Consider the following 18,299-nt stretch of genomic DNA (forward strand, 5'->3'; position numbering starts at 1 on the left):
TTGCAAATGGATGCCCCTAATTTTTCTATCCGTTCAAGCTAAATATCAAGCTAGAAAGCGTATTTTTCTCCTTGGGCAGGTTAACTTGACAATGGACAAACAACCACCATATATTTTTTAAGAAAAACAATACAAGAAAGTAAACTAATTAAATGGTGACAACATAGCTTGAGGGAAAGTTGGCAAATATCCTGACTCGATCCAGACTTATTTGTAAGCTCTGCTCCCCTAATGCAACCCCTTCATGTGGTCCGTGCTCCAAAAACCTTCCTTACTTAGGTCGTCGTTTTTGGTGCTCATTATTCTAAAGAGATTTTTTGAATCTGTTTTATATCCTTCTCTCTCTCTCCCTCCCTCTCTCTCTCTCTCTCTCTCTCTCTCTCTCTCTCTCTCTCTATATATATATATATATATATATATATATATATATATATATATATATATATATATATATATATATATATATATATATATATATGAAGTATTTTATCTCTTGCTTCCGATGGTAATGTTCACACAAGATTAGTATGGAAGTGAGAGGCCGATCAAAAACAATAATAATAATAAATAAAAACCCTCGCTGGTTAGGCAATCACTTCTCCTTTCTTCCAAAACCCCCGGTAAAACCCAGAAAAACCATCGGAAGTCCCACCACCGAAGCCCAAAACCCGCGGCGCTTGCCATGGCTCGCCTCTTCCTCCCCGCTCGGAGGCTCCTCCTCCTGAAAACGTCAGCTCCTCCTCCTCCCACCGCCGCCCTCTCCATCCGCTCCTATATCTCCGAGATGCGCCGCTCCGCTTTCAAAGAGAACCTCCTCCGCGTCCTCCGCACCGAGATCGCCTACGAGGCCGAATCCCGGCCCCCCCTCCCGGTAATCCCTTTCCGCCCTTCCCCTCCCCCCAGGATTTGCCCCATTTTGTTCCATCTGATGCCCCTTGGAATGCTTTCTCTAGCCGGCGTCGAGCTTCGAGTCGTTCGCCGTCGACGACCGTTCCGGCGAGCAGTGGATCCGGATGACGCGGAAGCATGGCCGGGAGGACGTCAAAATCGATGCCACCATGTTCGATGGCGCCGCCCCGTCGAAGAGGTCGGCGACGGCGGTGGCTGATGAGGCCGATGCCCGCCTTCACATTAGTCTTTTAGTGGAGGTCTCGAAGGGTGAGGCCTCCGATTATGTCCTCCAGTTCGTCTGCTCGGCCTGGCCGGATTCTATTGACGTTGAGAAGGTCTTCCCGCTCCGCCGGGGCCCTGCCGCTCCCCGGCCTTACATGGGGCCCGACTTCAAGTAATCAAGATCTAAGTTTCTTCCAATCTCTCTCTCTCTCTCTCTCTCTCTCTCTCTCTGTATTGAATAGTTTATGGAACTGATTTTGGGCTCGCGGGGACAGGGAATTGGATGAGGAGCTGCAGAGTGCGGTGCGGGAGTACTTGGAGGAGAGGGGGTTGAATGATGATCTTGCGGAGTTCTTGCACGGGTACATGGCGAATAAGGATAAGACCGAGCTTCTCCGGTGGTTGAGAAATGTTGAGTCTTGCATCAAGAAATAGAGAGGTATATCGTGATTTTATGTGTTCGATCTCTCTGCTTCCGTTTCCGGGTTTATTCTTGTTCTACTGATTTACCACCAGGCTCACATGCTTCTTTTTATATATGTTAATTTTTAGCTGTACAAGTTGCATCCATTGATAAAAGAATGTTGGTTCGATCTAATTTATAACGGTCTAATATGATTCTGCATTTTAGTATTGTATTCGCTTCCTTGATTTGGGAAGTCAAACTATTGAAGGAGAAAGGAAAAGATTGATGGCGGAGTTGTTGGATACTCTTCTTGTTGTTGTATATGCACTGAATTATTCTGGGAAACCACGTATAGATGGTCTTAAAAACAAATGTTAAAATGTGATGTATATCGTCTCTGGTTGTAGATGTAGTCAATGTTTTTATCTGTAGTTTTCTGAGTGGTATTTTACCACAATATTGATGCAGCTTGAAGAAAGGGAATTGAACGTGACAATGAGAAAAAGGTAGAGGAAAAGAAGATAAACCAGAAAAATAAACACTTGTCCAGTTTTTTTTTTTAATACTTACGTTGAAAAGATGAATCATGAATTGCTCTTGCAAAGGCACGCATGACTGGAGGTCCTTGTTTCACTAGCCAATTATAAGGTCAGCAATATAGTTCATTCGAGTATAGGACTGACTTCACCTTTAAATACAATTACGGTTGAGGTTGCAACTTTTGAGTCCTCATGATGCCTCATATACAAAGCCACCCAAGTCCCACAGATCATGATTTGAATGGTCCTAGAACTCTCTTATCTCAAAATATAATTAGAATCAGACTTTCAGTTTCCAACTGGATGGACTTTGTTTTCTTGCTACAGTGCCCCCAACAAACACACACAAATAGTCATGCATGCACGTGCGCGCACAAACACGCACACACACAGATTTTGGTCAACCCAACATCATCTCTTCCATGTTTTAGAAAACTCTCTCTGAGTTCATATTTGATGATATGGTTGATCTTTGATTCCACCTTCCATTCATCTAATCAGTCGACCACCTTTATGTTAAGTTATATAAGCTATTACCTTTGAACCTAAATTCATGTTCTATCAATAGAATATAGTGATATGGCGAGTACCTGCACAATGACTACTTTATCTGGTGGTAGTGTATGTCTTGCATTATATGTTTGGGAACAACAGGTTTTGCTCTTGTAGGATGCAAAAGTTCCTTCATAATTCTGTGTTTTGTCTTTGTTTTGATCTTGCTAAGCTCTCTTCAAGTCAAATTAGGCAAAAGAGGGTCCTTCCATGTGACCTCAAAGGCCAACTGATGAGTAGGTAGACCTAATTCATTAAATACACTGTTTACATTTATGCAATTAGAGAGCAACATTCCAAGGTTCCCTATCTAGAGAAGAGTTTAGACAACGGATTTCGTCTCAAGACAAGACGAGCAAAGAAACATCCAAGTCTTTGGATTGACTTGGACGACCAGCACCATAACAGGAGCTTCTCATATATCATTGAGTATAATTAGGGCTTGTCGAATATTGGGTTATAGTGTCATTTGTTTTGTGTTTTTTTCTTCATTACATTTCTGTTTCTATGTTTTTGTTTAGTGTAGTGTGAATAATAATGCTACAGTGCAATGCCTTTTTAAGGCCTTTTTGCTTTATGGTTCTTCTGATGGATGTTGTAACATAATTTTTCATCAATGAAATCAAAGTTCTCTTTCATTTTGTATGAGACATGGAATGTGTCCGTGAGGCCCTAGGGAGCGATTCCCTACTGGTGTGAGATCGGTTTGTTTTCACTTCTTCTTCCTTCTCAATAATATCTTTTTAATGCATTTTTGTTTTATTTCTTTTGTTTTTTTCGTTTCTCCAATATTACAGCCTAAAGCAATTACCCTTCTACGCGTGTTGCTGTTCCCTCGTAGCAATCACTTCACAACCATCAGTGAACATCTATTTCAGGCTTTGATCTCTCCAGAACCTGATCTGCGTGAGTTCAATCAGATCCACAACTTCTGCAGGCTTGTCAGCCCTCTTTTTTGTTGGTTCTGAAAAACCTTTCAGTAAATCAGAAAATCCTAAACCTAGTCCTTAGAGCACGTCAGTTCCCACTATAACTGAAAGGAAGGTCTTGTTCTTGGCATGTCATACATGATCTACAAGTAGGATGGAAATAGATTGGATTTGGACGGTGATTGCAGCGTATTCTTCCAAGCAAACCAAAATCCATTGTTTTGCATCCTTCAAAGAATTTGGTGACTTTAAATACTTTTGCTGCAATATTGTATGCTTTATTTGGGAAAAGTGATTGTCCAACTTTGATTTTAGCAAGTGGCATTTAGGCATCTATATCAAGCATCTTCTTTGCATTAGAATAGGTTGTCCTAAGCCTGATAATTTCTTAATTTTAATTTCAGATTTCTATTAAGTATTGCATATCATCATATTTTCAGATATTTACATCTATAGCATTTAAGTTTCTATAAATTTTGTGTTAGGGTTTGTCTTATTGGTGAGGCATCAATTATTAGGTTACCTAGGGTTGCCGTGCATCACTAGATGAAGAGAAAATAAGTCATAATTAGTTATGGGGAATTGCGTTTGTTGCTGGAAATTGGACCCGGGGGCGACCGTCGGCTGAGGGGGAGGAGCTCCGCTGGTGGAATGGCGGGCGGCGGTACGTCGGCGGGTGGCGTCCTCCGGAGGACCTGTAAGAAGCCGGTGGCCGGGGTTCCCGGCGCCGGCCCTCCGATGCTTAAGTCAGAGGGGGAAAATAAGAGGGAGAAAAGGAGGAGGATGTTTCTTTTCTAGGTTTCGGTGTCCAACCCCCTCTCAAGATGGAGGGGTTCCCCTTTATAGAGGGATATTGTATTACCTGGAAAGTGACGGGGCAGATTGTCCTCTTTGTGATAATTGAGCACGATCATGTACATTAATGGCGTCGTGGGGGATCAGACCGGATCAATGAACTGTCGTGGTTGATCGGACCTGGTGGAGTGGTTCAACTGCCTGCTGTGGAGGACCTGCGGTCCGTAGATAACAAGCGCATTGATTGTTGAGTGAACCGGAGATCGGGGAAGGTCATACGCTTTGATGGTCGAGTGATCCGGAGATCATCTTAAGTCGTACTCATTAATGGTTGAGTGCGCTGGAGGCCTGCAGAGGCCATGCGCATTAATGGTCTGGTGGTAGCCTGATATGGCGAGATTTGAGTGTCTGGAGTTAGGCTCTCGAAAGGTGTCAGGCCGAGGCCGAGTACTAGGGTGGGATGCTTCGGAATCTGGCATCCGGCCGGGCGCCAAGCTGGGCTGGCTGCCCCAAGTCTGGCGCCTGCTGCCCGGGCGTTGCCTGGTCGGCGCCCTCTGGTCGGGCACCGGGCCGAGCTGGCTGCCTTAAGTCGGGCGCCTGCGGCCCGGGCGTTGCTTGGTCGGCGCCTTCTGGTCAGGCGCCGGGCCGAGCTGGCTGCCCTTAAGTCGGGCGCCTGCGGCCCGGGCGTTGCCTGGTCGGCGCCCTCTGGTCGGGCGCCGGGCCGAGCTGGCTGCCTTAAGTCGGGCGCCTGCGGCCCGGGCGTTGCTTGGTCGGCGCCTTCTGGTCGGGCGCCGGGCCGAGCTGGCTGCCTTGCATCGGGCGCCTCTTGGTGCAGCATTTTTCAGATGATTTGGGTTTTTCCCCAACAGCGTTCATCATTTGTTCGCTTATAATGCATGTCCCTTCTAAGGTTAAAATGTTCTCCATTTTGTTGGATGATGCTGCTGGACATATTTTTATGTCAACAATAAATTCAAAGAGGTTATGGATTGACAAAGCCAGACAGCAGGTGCAATGTTATTAGATGCCATTGCTTTCCTCCTCTAGACTGATACTATGTCCATGTTAAATCTAAGGTTTGCTTGAAGGTGGTTTAATAGATCTCTCAGGATATCTTAAAATGATGAAGTTGGAAGGCAGCTCACTGATAATTACTGCCTGGTTAGTGAAGAAAAGGAAATGCCTTCAGCGATCCATTGCTGTTGCTTCTCTTGCAAATGGAGCTAAGTCAGGATGCTTCATGCACATAGATTAAGGGAACAACCTGCTAACTAGTTTGCCAAATTTGCTAAATCCCCTGCATCTAGCTGTTTGATATTCTGTCAAAATGTACTCGAATTGTTTTTGCACCTTGGGTTATTACTCATGAGGCTTAGAATGCAATAAACTATATTTTACAGATCATAAGATTAAAAAATAGTTGTTTTAAATTTCATTATACTAAAATGAAAATTTACAAGCTTAAAATTTTATATTTGGATGCTTTTTAGGTTGGTTTTAACATCTGCCAGCCAAAGTTCCTGATGCAGCACCAGTGCGGGGAAAGAGGAGAAGAAGGAAGAACAAGAGAAAGAGAAGGAAGAAGAGGTTGTAGAGACGCAGGAAGAATAGAGGAGGAGGGGAGAAAAAGAGAAGAAAGAACGTAGGGGGAAAGAAATTCCAAATCACTTCATTAAACACTAATCATGAAAATAGTTTCCTATCCCAAATACACAATTTGCATAAACCCCCTTACACAGAAATAAATCCTAATAAACCCACAAATAACACAAATAAACCACAAATAAGCCCTAAAATGCAAATAAGCCCAGAAGTAAAATAAACCACAAATAAACCCTAGAATGCAAATAAGCCCAGAAATAAAATAATAAAATAAATATGCAAATAAACGGGTCTGACTCAATCCGGGAGCTCAGGATCATCTGGATGAAGGGCTCTGATGTCCCCATCAACTCCTCCCGGGTGAGAAAAACTCGACCCCGTCGAGTACAGGTCTGGCCGGCTGTCGTACTGCTCCAGAAGATCGGGGTCAAGGCGCTGCAACTGTGCTCTGGAAATCCACGTCACATCAGACTTTGGTCGACCTTTCCACCGAACAAGGTAACGTTGGTAATCACCGTTCCTGGTTGAAATAACCTGCTCATCCAATATATGTTCTATTTGTTCTCTGCGTGCATGAACTTTGGGAAGTGGTGGCTCAACAGCAGGTAATAGGTCAGGGTGTCCAACATGGGCAGGTACATTAATAAAGGGGTCAGAAGGCATGAATATTATCTTTTTGTATGGGACCAAATCTTCAATATTAAATGTCGCACTAATCCCATAGTCATCAGAAGATCCACAACATATGCATTCGAACTGATTTTCTTTAAGATTTTGAACGGTTCTGCACTACAAGTTTGCAATTTCTTAAACATATCTGAAGAAAATCGTTCAAGCCTAATTCTTATCATGATGTAATCTTTTTTACTTAACTCTTTATAACGTCTATGTAAATCAGCAAGGAATTTATATTTTAAGTTATTAAAGTGACTACAATTGCTGATTTCTTGATGCAATGAATGTGGATGTGATGCAATTGATTGTGCAGACTCAAAGACTCTATACTGATGAGACATGAAAAACAGGTCTATGGGTTGCCTAGGTTTGTAATCATGCACCAATTCGAATGGATTCATACCTATGGACTTGTTAACCGAACTATTACATGCAAACTCAACTGTCGGTAACATTAAATTCCAGGTCCTAGCATATGCATTCGGTCTGAGCCTATGATGTGGAAGGTTGGACAGAGATGCTCCGGAAACTAGATCGATTGTGCGTTGGATATCACGCATTGGAGAAAGTGCATCCGGAAGATCATCAGGGAGTGCATCATGAAACTCCTCTAGAAGAGAAACTACTACTGGGGAATGTTCAAGGTTGGACTCCGCATGGGTATCTTTAGCTACAAGTGCCAATTCAAGTGACTTGCTCTCAATATCTGTCACTACCTCTTCCACAGTAGTGATGTGAAGTGGCTTGGTTGTACTTAGATCAATAGTCTCCCTTTGGAAATCATTTTGGACAAGGTCTAATTCTGTAGGTTCGTCTTCAAAGTCTTCTTCATAGTCTTCTATATTTGGTTCATAGACTTCTTCGACATATTCGGCCTCTTGGTTCCTAACTTCTGGTTCAGTAATCGGGTAGGTCTTAGTGGAACATTGGGGCGCTATATGGCCGAATTGTTGACACCTAGAGTATTGGGTTTGGTGCCTAGGAGAGTGGGGAAGGACTACAGGTGGTGCGACCAAACCGATTTTAGGTTGGGCTGTAACAGGGGTTGGCGATTTAGGGGTTCTAGAATTTTGCACGAGCTCACGGATCTCTTGTTTGAATTTCTTGTATCCAGCCCGCATGGCAACGATCTGTTCTAAGAGAGACCTCAAAATGTTGGAATTCATGGTAGCTACAGGAGTTTTAGGTTGATTGAGATAGTACTCCATATCACTACAGGTTGGCATGCAATGATGACACTGGGTGATGATGTGAAATGCAGTGTCACTAATGAAACCCTAATAAATATGATGCAAGATCAAATTTGATGCAGGACAACCTACTAATGCAATCTATTATGATTGCAGAGATCAGCAAGTTTTCACAAGAATAACTTAAAGTTTAAATGTTGCTGATTTTTTACTTCGGTTATTCAGAATTAAGGATTAAGATTATTCAATTTAAGAAATTAGACTGCAATCAAGTAGTACAGTTGTTCTGATCCTAAAGTAATCTGATCGAATAATGTTGAGAAACGTCCTGTTACTAGGGTGTGCTAATTTAATGTTAAGATTTAAAGGGTAATAGGACGGGTTCGGAAGTGAAAGGTTTAATGTTCTGAATTTTGACAACAATATAAATTTTCAAGAATATGGCTATCATGCAAGAGAACTAGAACAAAATTAAATGAACAAGCCAGAAAAAGTAGAAACCTATCACCTGTCGTGAAGTAGTCGACCAAAATCGTGTGCTTGTGGACTGGGGCGACGATCAGGGGCACGAATGCAGCTGGTAGGCTCTTCAATTGGCGGACCGAATTTGACTTCAGCAATTTGCAGACTTGAATAATTCTAACTAGTAGGCCTATACTCAGCGGCTCTGAAAAGGAGTGGCGTGCCTGGCGACAGTGGCCCGATTGCGAAGAAAAGGGTGGTTTTCAGGCTGGGTCTGATGGAGAGGAATGGGCCGAATACTTTTTTGTGATGGCCTGATGAAGGGGGGTGGGGTGGATTATGCTTACGGTGGTGGCGCGGACCTGACACTTGTTGGCCCGAAGGTTGAGGAAGGGGCGGGCGAGGGTGTGGGTGTGGGGCCTGATGAAACCCCCGTGGAGTCGGCCCGTGGGAGTTTGAAGGGAAGAGGGGTTTTGATCGGAGAAGAAGGGAGGGGAAAGGGGAACGGGGCAGGGGCGGCGGAAGTGGGGGAGGAGAGGGACAAAGGGAGCTGGACGCGGGTTGGGGCGAGAGCGGAAGCGGCGAGAAGCGGCGAGGCAGCGGAGCAGAGGCAGGGGGATGGATCTCGGCGCCGAGAAAGAAGCACAGAGGTGGGGCGGCTCGGTGGTTCGATGGCGGCGTGCTCGGAGGGCACGAAGAAGCGCTGCGAGCGGTCTGCTTGGGGAAGGCGACGTTCGGAGGGAAAGCTCGGCGGAGGGCCCGGCGGAGGCGGCGCTAAAGCGGTGGAGCGGCACTGCGGTCGGCCACGGAGAAGGAGGCGCACGGCTTGGCGGCGCTGCGGCGACGGAGGGGCAGCGGGGACGACTGGCCGGTGCGGCGGCGCTGCTCGTCGGGTGGGCGGCGATTGGGCAGCTGCGGCTTGGTGATGACGCGACTCGGCAACGACGGCGGCGCGGTTCACAGCGTGGGCGGAGGTTGAAGATGAACAGTTACAGAGGTAATTTTTTTTTCCTTTTTTTTCTTTTTTTTTTCTTTTTTTTTTTTAGACACGTGAGATCACGTGTGTTGTTAAAACCTTGGATCCGGTCGGATTCGGGTTGTCGGGCGTGAACCGCTCCGATAACCCGTTAGTTCCTCACGTGCAAGGCACATGTTTTTTTTTTTTTTTGGGAATGGATCCGGGCTAGCAGAGAAACGGGTAACGGATTTGGATCTTACCCGTTAGGTTCGTTTTCTTCAACCTCCCGATGGTTTCGGGAGAATGCTCCGATCTTCATGGCGATGGCGGTGGCCAAGGCTCTGGGACCTATGGCGGCGGGCGGGGCCGATCACGAGCTCCGGCCGGCGGCGCTTCCGGTGACGCGTCGGCAATCACGGCTGCGGCTCCGTGACCTGCAGCGGGGGATGGCTGGCGTTCCCGGGTTTGCCACGGGTCGGCTGTGGGCGGCGCGGGCGAGCTGGTGGCGCTGCTGGTGTTGTGCGCGGGGTGAAGGCGGCCGTGGGAGCGACGGGTGGTGGGATATGGCTCCTCCGACGGCGGGCTCGGGCCTTCACTGGGCAGCGGCGGCGGCGAGAATGTCCGACGGTGGCTCGGCGCTGCTGGCGGCGAGTGGCGGCGGCGGTGGGCACGGGTGTGACGACGGGTGGGGTGGACCTGGCGAAGGGATTTTCCCCCTGTTCCTTGTGCGAGAACCGAGAGAGGGAAGAAAGGATTTTTTTTTTTTTTTGGGGGGGGGGGGGGAAGGCCTAATGAAGGAGGCGTGTGGTAGCGGGTAGTGGGAAATCAAAAGGATAAAGACGGAGGTGGAGGTGGTGGGGTGAGGTTGTGCAGCGGGCGTGGGTGACGATTCAAGTGGCAGCAACGGAGAAAGATGCTGTGTAGGGATCCGAGGCTTTGGCACAGGGGCAAAGCCAAGGCTCTGATACCAAGTTGATGCAGCACCAGTGCGGGGAAAGAGGAGAAGAAGGAAGAACAAGAGAAAGAGAAGGAAGAAGAGGTTGTAGAGACGCAGGAAGAATAGAGGAGGGGAGAAAAAGAGAAGAAAGAACGTAGGGGGAAAGAAATTCCAAATCACTTCATTAAACCCTAATCATGAAAATAGTTCCCTATACATAGGGCCCAAATACACAATTTGCATAAACCCCCTTACACAGAAATAAATCCTAATAAACCCACAAATAACACAAATAAACCACAAATAAGTCCTAAAATGCAAATAAGCCCAGAAATAAAATAAACCACAAATAAACCCTAGAATGCAAATAAGCCCAGAAATAAAATAATAAAATAAATATGCAAATAAACGGGTCTGACTCAATCCGGGGGCTCAGGATCATCTGGATGAAGGGCTCTGATGTCCCCATCAGTTCCTTGTAGCGCTATGACTTGACTCACTCCCCAAAAATGGAGTAGGATTATTTAGCATAATCATGTATCCCTTTCAAACTTCATTGTTTACACCAGGGTTTTTATCATACTTTAGTGTTATACTGGAAAAATGGGTGTTGTCAGAATCTACTGATCTTATATGCTTTATGCATTTGTTGAGTGAACAATTGCATAGAGAATGGGAAAATAAATGGAACAATGTTTTGTGAGTTTAGACTAATGTTTAAGCTATGTCAGATGGATCACAATGTTTAGCACTAGGGAGACATTAATTTACATAAGATGACTAGTAAAATTAGAAATATAAATCCAGAATTAGGATGATCAGATAAACGTTGAAATTTGCATCAAACAACAAGTAATGAAGAACTGATTAAATGATAATGTTCAAGTGCAAATGAAGTTTGGGAGAGTTGATGAGGTGAGAGGCCTTAATTTTGCATGATGAGATCATAAATGAGGAATAGAAGTGATAACACCAGGATGGTAAGTGATACTATTTGGAATGACTTTAAATACACTGTCTATTACAACACAGTGGAGCATACATGCCTTGTGGCATGAATATATATTCTTCTCTTCAGTTGCTTCTGGAGGATGCTGATTGTAAATTTTCAATTGGCATGAACTCTAAATTATTCTTATTGTTGGCAGCCTGGCTGAAATTCAACCATGAGTAAACTTTTTCCATGATTTATGATTAAGGTTTTCGTCAGGCAATAGGACTCATACATTCTCAACTTTTTAACCTTGAAGTTGATGGTCTGTACTCTTTTCCCAATAGCTCTCTCCAAGAATAAGGTTATTGATTTCACAAAATTGTTCTTCTAGGAAAACAACTCTTAACACTTCCAAGCCATAACTAACATAGTATGCCATGCTGCTACGGTGTACATTGAGTCATTTAAATTGAGAATCCAGACCTTTGATTGTGTGATTTAAAGTACATATGGACCAAAGTTCATTAGTCTGGATCCTTTAAAAAAATGACAAGAGTCATTTAAATTGAGAATCCAGACCTTTGATTGTGTGATTTAAAGTACATATGGACCAAAGTTCATTAGTCTGGATCCTTTAAAAAAATGACAAGAGGCATCTCCAGTTATGTTACAATTAGTTGCATAATCACAATCCTCCCTTTTTCCAAGAGGTCATAACTGTTTGCGAAACCCCTTTTACCTTAGCTCTCAGGTATCATCAACCAAAGCAAGTATGGGTGATTTTTTATTTGGTCCCGAGACTTTTAAGTTGCCAATTTCATGCCATTTTCTTTTGCTCTTCCTTACCATATAAATACAATAATGCCTCTCACAGGTAAATTTTTGGGGAGAATTATCATTCAGATAAATTTTACAAAATCATTACTTTTCTTATGTCCATTTTATGGTTCTTGAATTAAAGGATGAAGATATACCTCAATCATAAAATAAAAAAGGAAGGCTAAAGAGACCAAGGAAATGAATATTATGTTGTATTACCAGCAGTCTGTGTTTGTTTGTCCATCTGACATGGTTACCAGTTTGATCTAAAAATCATGCATGGACAAACACATTGAGTGAGTGTTCTCACTTAAATCTTGTTTTGCTAGCCAATCTATAATATCTATCCCTCTGCCAGAGTTCTCTTATTCTTGCAAAATTAACCAATCTTTGTGAGGATCTATATTCACTACCAATTGGCTGTAGTTGTTTTTTAGGGATTTGATGACTGTTATTATAGTCTTAGGTCTGTTGTTCATTTAAATGCCTTGGGGGTAAAAGAGGTCTGCAGGCAATTCTAGTCATCTTTTTCTCAACACTCTGAATCTTTCACTTTAATGACATCTAGCATTTCCCACAAGCTAATTGGCCACCTTTTTGGCATTTCTCTCCAGAAGATATATATGTTGCATTACGATTCTACTCTTCAAGATATTTATGTTGTATGCCTTAGTGGAAATGTGTGCCATGGTTAAGGTTGTATATTGTTCACGAGTTGGCATAATGTATGATTGTCACTATAGGTTATCAAGACATGATTTCCAGAACAACTGCAATTTGAATTCCTCTAAGCATGGCTTGATCCATAGCATCCATAGGATTGGAAGCTGAAATTGTATCTGCAAAAGTCAGTACCAAACTTTCAAACTAGTGCATCTTCTGTTTTGTTCATTGTAATTATTGCTACTTTGATTGGGGGCTGTGTGATTTTTCTAAATCAGATAAATATAAAACATAGTTTTTGTAAACCTGTTTTATGAAAAACAAGAGGTGGGGGAGGGGTTAAAAAACTCATTCAGGTTTTATGACTTTCCAGTTTTGACAAAACGAATTTTGTGGAAAATATTCCAACAATTATTTTTGTAAATTCATTCATTTAAATTTTTTATGAACTTGTTTTAGTAAAACTTGTCAACCAAACAGCACTGGTTGATGCGTTTGTGTTTCTGTCAAAGGGCTTTTTAAATACACACACGTGCTTTAATAATCTCCTGTTAAGCATATTCATGATGCTTGCTTATTATGCTAGAATTGTTTTAGAGATCTACACTTTTGCAGATCTTTCACCTGCTCTATTGCATATCGTCTTTGAAAGCACTGAACAACCACGAGAGGTGATCCTGCAAAGCTATAATATTATGTTCTTTGTTTCCTATTGATATCTAATGCACACTTGCTTTGAATCAATATTTTTCTTAGGGATATTCACTAAAAATTTCCATGGGACTGTCACTCTTTGCTCTTTTTTAGCTACGTCAGAAAATTAAATATTTTCTTAGATTCATTAAAGTAAAACCCAAGGGTCTTTTAAAATTAAAACACTAGGTATGCCAAGAAGTTGAAAGGTTGTAAAGAATAAGCATTACGGGCTCGTTTGGTTCGCAGAGAAAGGAGGGGGAAAAGTGTGGTCAACGGGAAAGTAATGAGATGCCTCTTATTTGGTTGAAGTTTTCAAAGGAGAGACGGAAAAGTTGTATTCCCATGGGAATATGATTCTCACATTTCATGGAAAAGTCTTTCCCATAAAAAATATGGAAAAGTTACTTTCTTATGAGCCAAGAATTACTCCATTTTTATTTTCTTCCAAAAAGGCCTTTCAGCATTAAAGGGGTATTAAAGACCTAATTTTTATTAAGGGTATCATAGAAATTCCACAATTTTTTCAGGAAAGTGGATGGTCAACCAAACATAAGCACTCTGGAAATCTGTCACTTTTTCATGGTCAACCAAACATGCGAAAAGTATTTTTTCAGGCATCTTCTTGATAAAAATCTACTTTTCAGGAATCATATTTTTAGAAGACAAAATGTTTCTCACGAACCAAACGAGCCCTACATTTATTTAGCAATAGGGGTCTGCCTCTTATTTAGCTAACCATCCTAGGCTGGCCTACCAACATGGCTTCTCCACCGGTAACTTACTCTTTGGATTTAGTGGTAATTATTAGGATGTACATCCTGGATATGTTTTCATTCTTAAGTTCAATCCAATTGCATGAGGAGAAAACATTGCCTGACAAGAAACAACAGTTCTTGAGTAGTTCATGTTTTGGGATCCTTGAATGGTTGTGCATCATAATTTATTGGTCGCTATTCTAGCTTTGAAGTATTACTCCTATTGTTCATTATTCGTAAGTTGTTCCGATCTGACTCCAAATTATAGTTAAGCTCTCATCCTACTCGATTACAGATAATGGTTTGCTTGCCCGATATATTCAGTCTCTTTCTATTTATTTAATGTATGCAAAATATGATTATAGCCTGTATATAAGAGTTGTATTAATATGCAAACTCATAATCCATGTTCAAATTGGTATTTGGATATCATATAATATCTGGATATGTGCATATAGAACAAACATTTTTTTTTTTCTCTTGGTAAAATTCTTTTCTAATAGCCATTAAAAATAAATGATGAACAAAAAGTTCTCTGAGTCTTATTTTGTACTTTGAAGAGGTTATAAAACGCATTATATTGCCCCTCTTGTTCATCACCTAAAACCATAGCACATGATGCACAAGTTAATAAATTGCTCATGGCTATTGCTGTGGGTTGTGTTCTCGATTGGTTAAGCTTCTCTCAGTTTTCAATCACGTCTTCATGATTTTCTGTTAAATTAATGCTCATTTTGACTCAACCCTTCCCATATTCTAATTTCGCTTGACTTTCTAATTTTGTTGGAAAGGGACCTTTCTAATTTGTTTGCTCTCTTTTCGCTTGCATTTTAATAACTTGATTATCTGATGATTAAAAAAAAAAAATCACAATTCAGCCGTAAGTTAAGAGGTCTTAAGATATCATGCTTCTTTCTTCTTCCCTATCACTGTCAAAGGTCTAAACGTCTAGAAACAAAGGCTTCATACTAAAGAGGTTCAAACTATGGATACCAACAGACTTCACTATATTTGAGAAAGTGCTCTTAGTCTTTTTGGCAAAAGCATGGGCTGGTCCCATAAAAGCTCCTTCTGCAGCCATTGCATCAGACAAAATCTCCATTCTTGCAAACTTAAGTACTTAACCTATGTGTGTGCACTAACATCGGAGTATATTATCTTTGTCTGGCCAAACGTGAAATGTCATGCAAGATGACAAACTTGTAGACATCATTCCAAAATGTTCTCGATTATTATTTTTTTTGGTGGTCGTTGCTCGATTATCCTTTGATTCATCAGCAATTGCACCTTTTTGGGCTGCATAGTCTCAGACATTGGGCTACTTCTGGACTGGGTATGAGTTTTCTTGGGTAAGAAAAATTTATATCAGAGATATTAATTTTGTACTACTATAAACAGGTATGAATTTTAATTTTTGTTTGAGAAAACATGGTGTTATACCAAGCTTCTGTGCGTATTTGGATACCGAGAGGGATTAAGAAATGTTATTTGGATGTTACTTGAGGATAAGTGGACGAAAAAGATTATTTTTTATGAAATTATACAACTTTGCCCTTCAAATTATACTATTAATATTACATTATATATTATACTATAACATTATAACATAATATGACCGTATCTATAATATTATATCGTATAATAAGATTATAATAATATATAGCATATATGATATTTGATGTTAAAATAATATCATAACATTCATAATATATTTATATTGTATAGTTATATTATATTATATTGGAGATCTGAATGCCATTTTCTCTAATAATATATAGGGGATAAGAGAGGCGTTTAAACCAAGTTATACCCTGGTTTATATTTATATCATGTTCCCTTGGGTGCAAAGCTGTGCCGGTCTAATGAATATAGGTCTGCATTTACCGGGCTAAATCTTGTTCAATGTCTTTGGATGTTATTCCTGGGATAAATGGGGACAAACCCCACATATCCCGGGTCAAAATAGCACCTAATGCTCATACAGCTGGTGAGGATGAATTCAACCGGGTATCTGGATGAACATATAATTCAATATATTCGGATATCTTAATTAGCTTCATTGGTTTACAAAACGGTCCATCTTGACTACTTCTCAAACTTTGGTGAGCTTCATGTTCCCTCGATCCTGCAACCATGCGTGAACTCTCATTACCAAGTCCCTCTCTAAACCTTAACTTTACTAGCTGCCGCACAAATTCGAAATCTTGGATGCTCGTAAGAACAGCACCGATCTACTTACTGGGCTTAGGGATGGTGGATATATTTTGTTGAATGCGTGAAATGACAAGCTATATATGCACGCTATCGGACCTGATGCACCTCCATTTATGACCATTGTAGGCTACGGACAAGAAGAAAGGGTAGAATAAGAGATGTTGGATGAATTCGCTTCTTACGAGGATACACATGCATTTGTTAATGATTTTTGAGGCAGGAGCTTCTATAGACTCCTAGTATTGATTTATTTCCTTTTATCTGGGGCCGAGTAAAACCTGAAAGTCCAAAATTCTGACTGGAGAGAGAATTGGATTCATGTAAATAAAAGAATTCGATGTGACCTTTAATTAAATAATTTTTTTCAAAGAGCAGGACAAGAGGTCCGTAGGAAGAGGGTACTTTTGTACTCTGAAATAGGACTCACTGCGTACACGCACGCGTGATTGAGTTGACGTGGGCGTTGATTTGCGCCCATAGTTACGGTGTAGGCGCTTGAAGCTGCTTGACTTGAACCTTAGTTGCATCATGGTCCATGTTCCATTTGACGTCCCAAATATGTTAAACCCCAGCGAGTCGAGTGCACCTGCACCATCTGAAGCACCAACTAATCCAAGATTGCTGCCCAACCGTCCGTAGTTCAGACTCAGGGGGTCAGGCATGGATTCCAAATTAGGACTTGACTTCCATTCTGTTTGAGCTATGTGTCCATAAAATTGGATCTGTTCTGATCGAACCCAAAAGGATTTAATTTGGTTTTCAAAAAAATATTTCAAAAATCTGAGTTTAACCTTAGAACTTGGTCTCCGCAACATGAAAGGATACCCTACTTGATCAAACTCTTCAATTGGTGCATCGAATTTGGATCTAAGTTCTACACCTGAAACCGATTTAGGTTGAGTTTGGACCAAGCTGGAGCCCGATCCAACCCAACCGATTCCTGCGTCCATAACCCTCCAGATCCCTAAACCCCTATAACCCTATTGAATGCTAAGTTTCAGCCCTAACCACTAACTTAACCAGCAAACAAGTTGCCACCTTCATTTGTACGTCTAGTTAAAACTATTCTGTACATTGTTCGTTAGGTAAAGTACACGACTTAATGCACGTTACGTTGAAACGGATTTGTAACTCGACCTCTATCATTCTTAACTGGCTTCTCAAATTCATGCACACCCTGATTTCGGGCCGACTTCCTTGCCATGGGACCAGAAAACTCCCAGCCACGACTTTAAGCTAAACTTAATGCTCTAATCAATGAAATAGATCGCATGCCAAAAGAGTTCTCGAGTCAATGTTCGCGCAGCGAGTTAATGGAGAGAGTAAAGGGAGGCAACTCTTACTATCTTTGTTGTTTAGGCTGTAAATTCTCCACTTAAACTTTTTAATGTGGCATTGATTATTTTCCCAAAAATTTGCATCCTCTCAATTCATTAAACGATCTATAGAAACTAACAGTCGAGAATGCAAAGCATAATTGGCAATACTTTTAGTATGTCTTAGTGATGGATACCCCCAAACTAAACTAATGCGGTAAAAAGTTGGGAATTTTATGTTTGCTAGCCTCCATGTTTCGACCCGTGACACCTTGTACCAAGGCAACTAGAAAATTTTATATAGAAACAATTATTAGAAGTATTATATGAAGTGTGTGATGTGTAAATCTACCATAATTGGCAAAAGTTGCCCACCTACATGAAAATTTAAAATTGAGGTTGGTGCATTTTCTCTTATAGTAATCTATTGAAACAAAAGGGGTCACCGAACATCAGGACTATAATTTATAATGTTTTTTAATTTGTAAATTCTTTTACTGCTTTCTAAGCCAACATCATGAACAAAATATTACCCGACATGAATAATCATGAACATTACCATCTTGCGAGCGAGAAGTACAAAATGACAGTGCATCGAACTAAAAGAGGAAATCTTTTGGAATTTAATTGTCCTTAAAAACCCATCCTTCTAATCGCATATCTTATGAGAAATGTATTTAGTGAAATGCTTTCTTTATTAATTATAAGGGTAACCTTCTCTGCTTTCAAGGAATTGTTCCTATA

At 41.5% G+C, this 18,299-nt stretch overlaps 2 protein-coding genes across 3 annotated transcripts; both read left to right on the plus strand.

The window, feature by feature from the left end:
• Nucleotides 1-524: 524 nt before the first annotated feature.
• On the plus strand, nucleotides 525-13,365 carry LOC103720347 (uncharacterized protein At2g39795, mitochondrial-like). 2 transcript variants are annotated; one of them, XM_017845986.3, is made up of 4 exons: nucleotides 525-871; nucleotides 954-1,285; nucleotides 1,389-1,552; nucleotides 12,655-13,365. In XM_017845986.3, exons 1-3 carry the CDS (start codon nucleotides 683-685, stop codon nucleotides 1,546-1,548), a joined length of 681 nt encoding a protein of 226 aa, XP_017701475.1. In that variant the 5' UTR covers nucleotides 525-682; the 3' UTR covers nucleotides 1,549-1,552; nucleotides 12,655-13,365. The 2 variants fall into 2 exon arrangements, with proteins under 2 accessions (XP_017701475.1, XP_008808227.1); XM_008810005.3 differs by lacking the exon at nucleotides 12,655-13,365 and having other exon boundaries at nucleotides 526-871; nucleotides 1,389-1,823.
• Nucleotides 8,581-9,189, plus strand: LOC120110178 (glycine-rich cell wall structural protein 1.0-like). Its single transcript, XM_039124399.1, has one exon. It carries the CDS (start codon nucleotides 8,581-8,583, stop codon nucleotides 9,187-9,189), a length of 609 nt encoding a protein of 202 aa, XP_038980327.1.
• Nucleotides 13,366-18,299: the final 4,934 nt, after the last annotated feature.

The sequence above is a fragment of the Phoenix dactylifera genome, chromosome 1 (genome assembly GCF_009389715.1).
Source record: "Phoenix dactylifera cultivar Barhee BC4 chromosome 1, palm_55x_up_171113_PBpolish2nd_filt_p, whole genome shotgun sequence".
NCBI lineage: Eukaryota > Viridiplantae > Streptophyta > Magnoliopsida > Arecales > Arecaceae > Phoenix > Phoenix dactylifera.

Excerpts from the sequence above, each read along its gene's own strand:
- LOC103720347 (XM_017845986.3), top strand. The coding sequence starts at position 683 with ATGGCTCGCCTCTTCCTCCCCGCTCGGAGGCTCCTCCTCCTGAAAACG. Across the intron at positions 872-953 it reads AATCCCGGCCCCCCCTCCCG|CCGGCGTCGAGCTTCGAGTC; the intron begins GTAATCCCTTTC and ends TGCTTTCTCTAG. Across the intron at positions 1,286-1,388 it reads TACATGGGGCCCGACTTCAA|GGAATTGGATGAGGAGCTGC; the intron begins GTAATCAAGATC and ends TCGCGGGGACAG.
- LOC120110178 (XM_039124399.1), top strand. The coding sequence starts at position 8,581 with ATGAAGGGGGGTGGGGTGGATTATGCTTACGGTGGTGGCGCGGACCTG.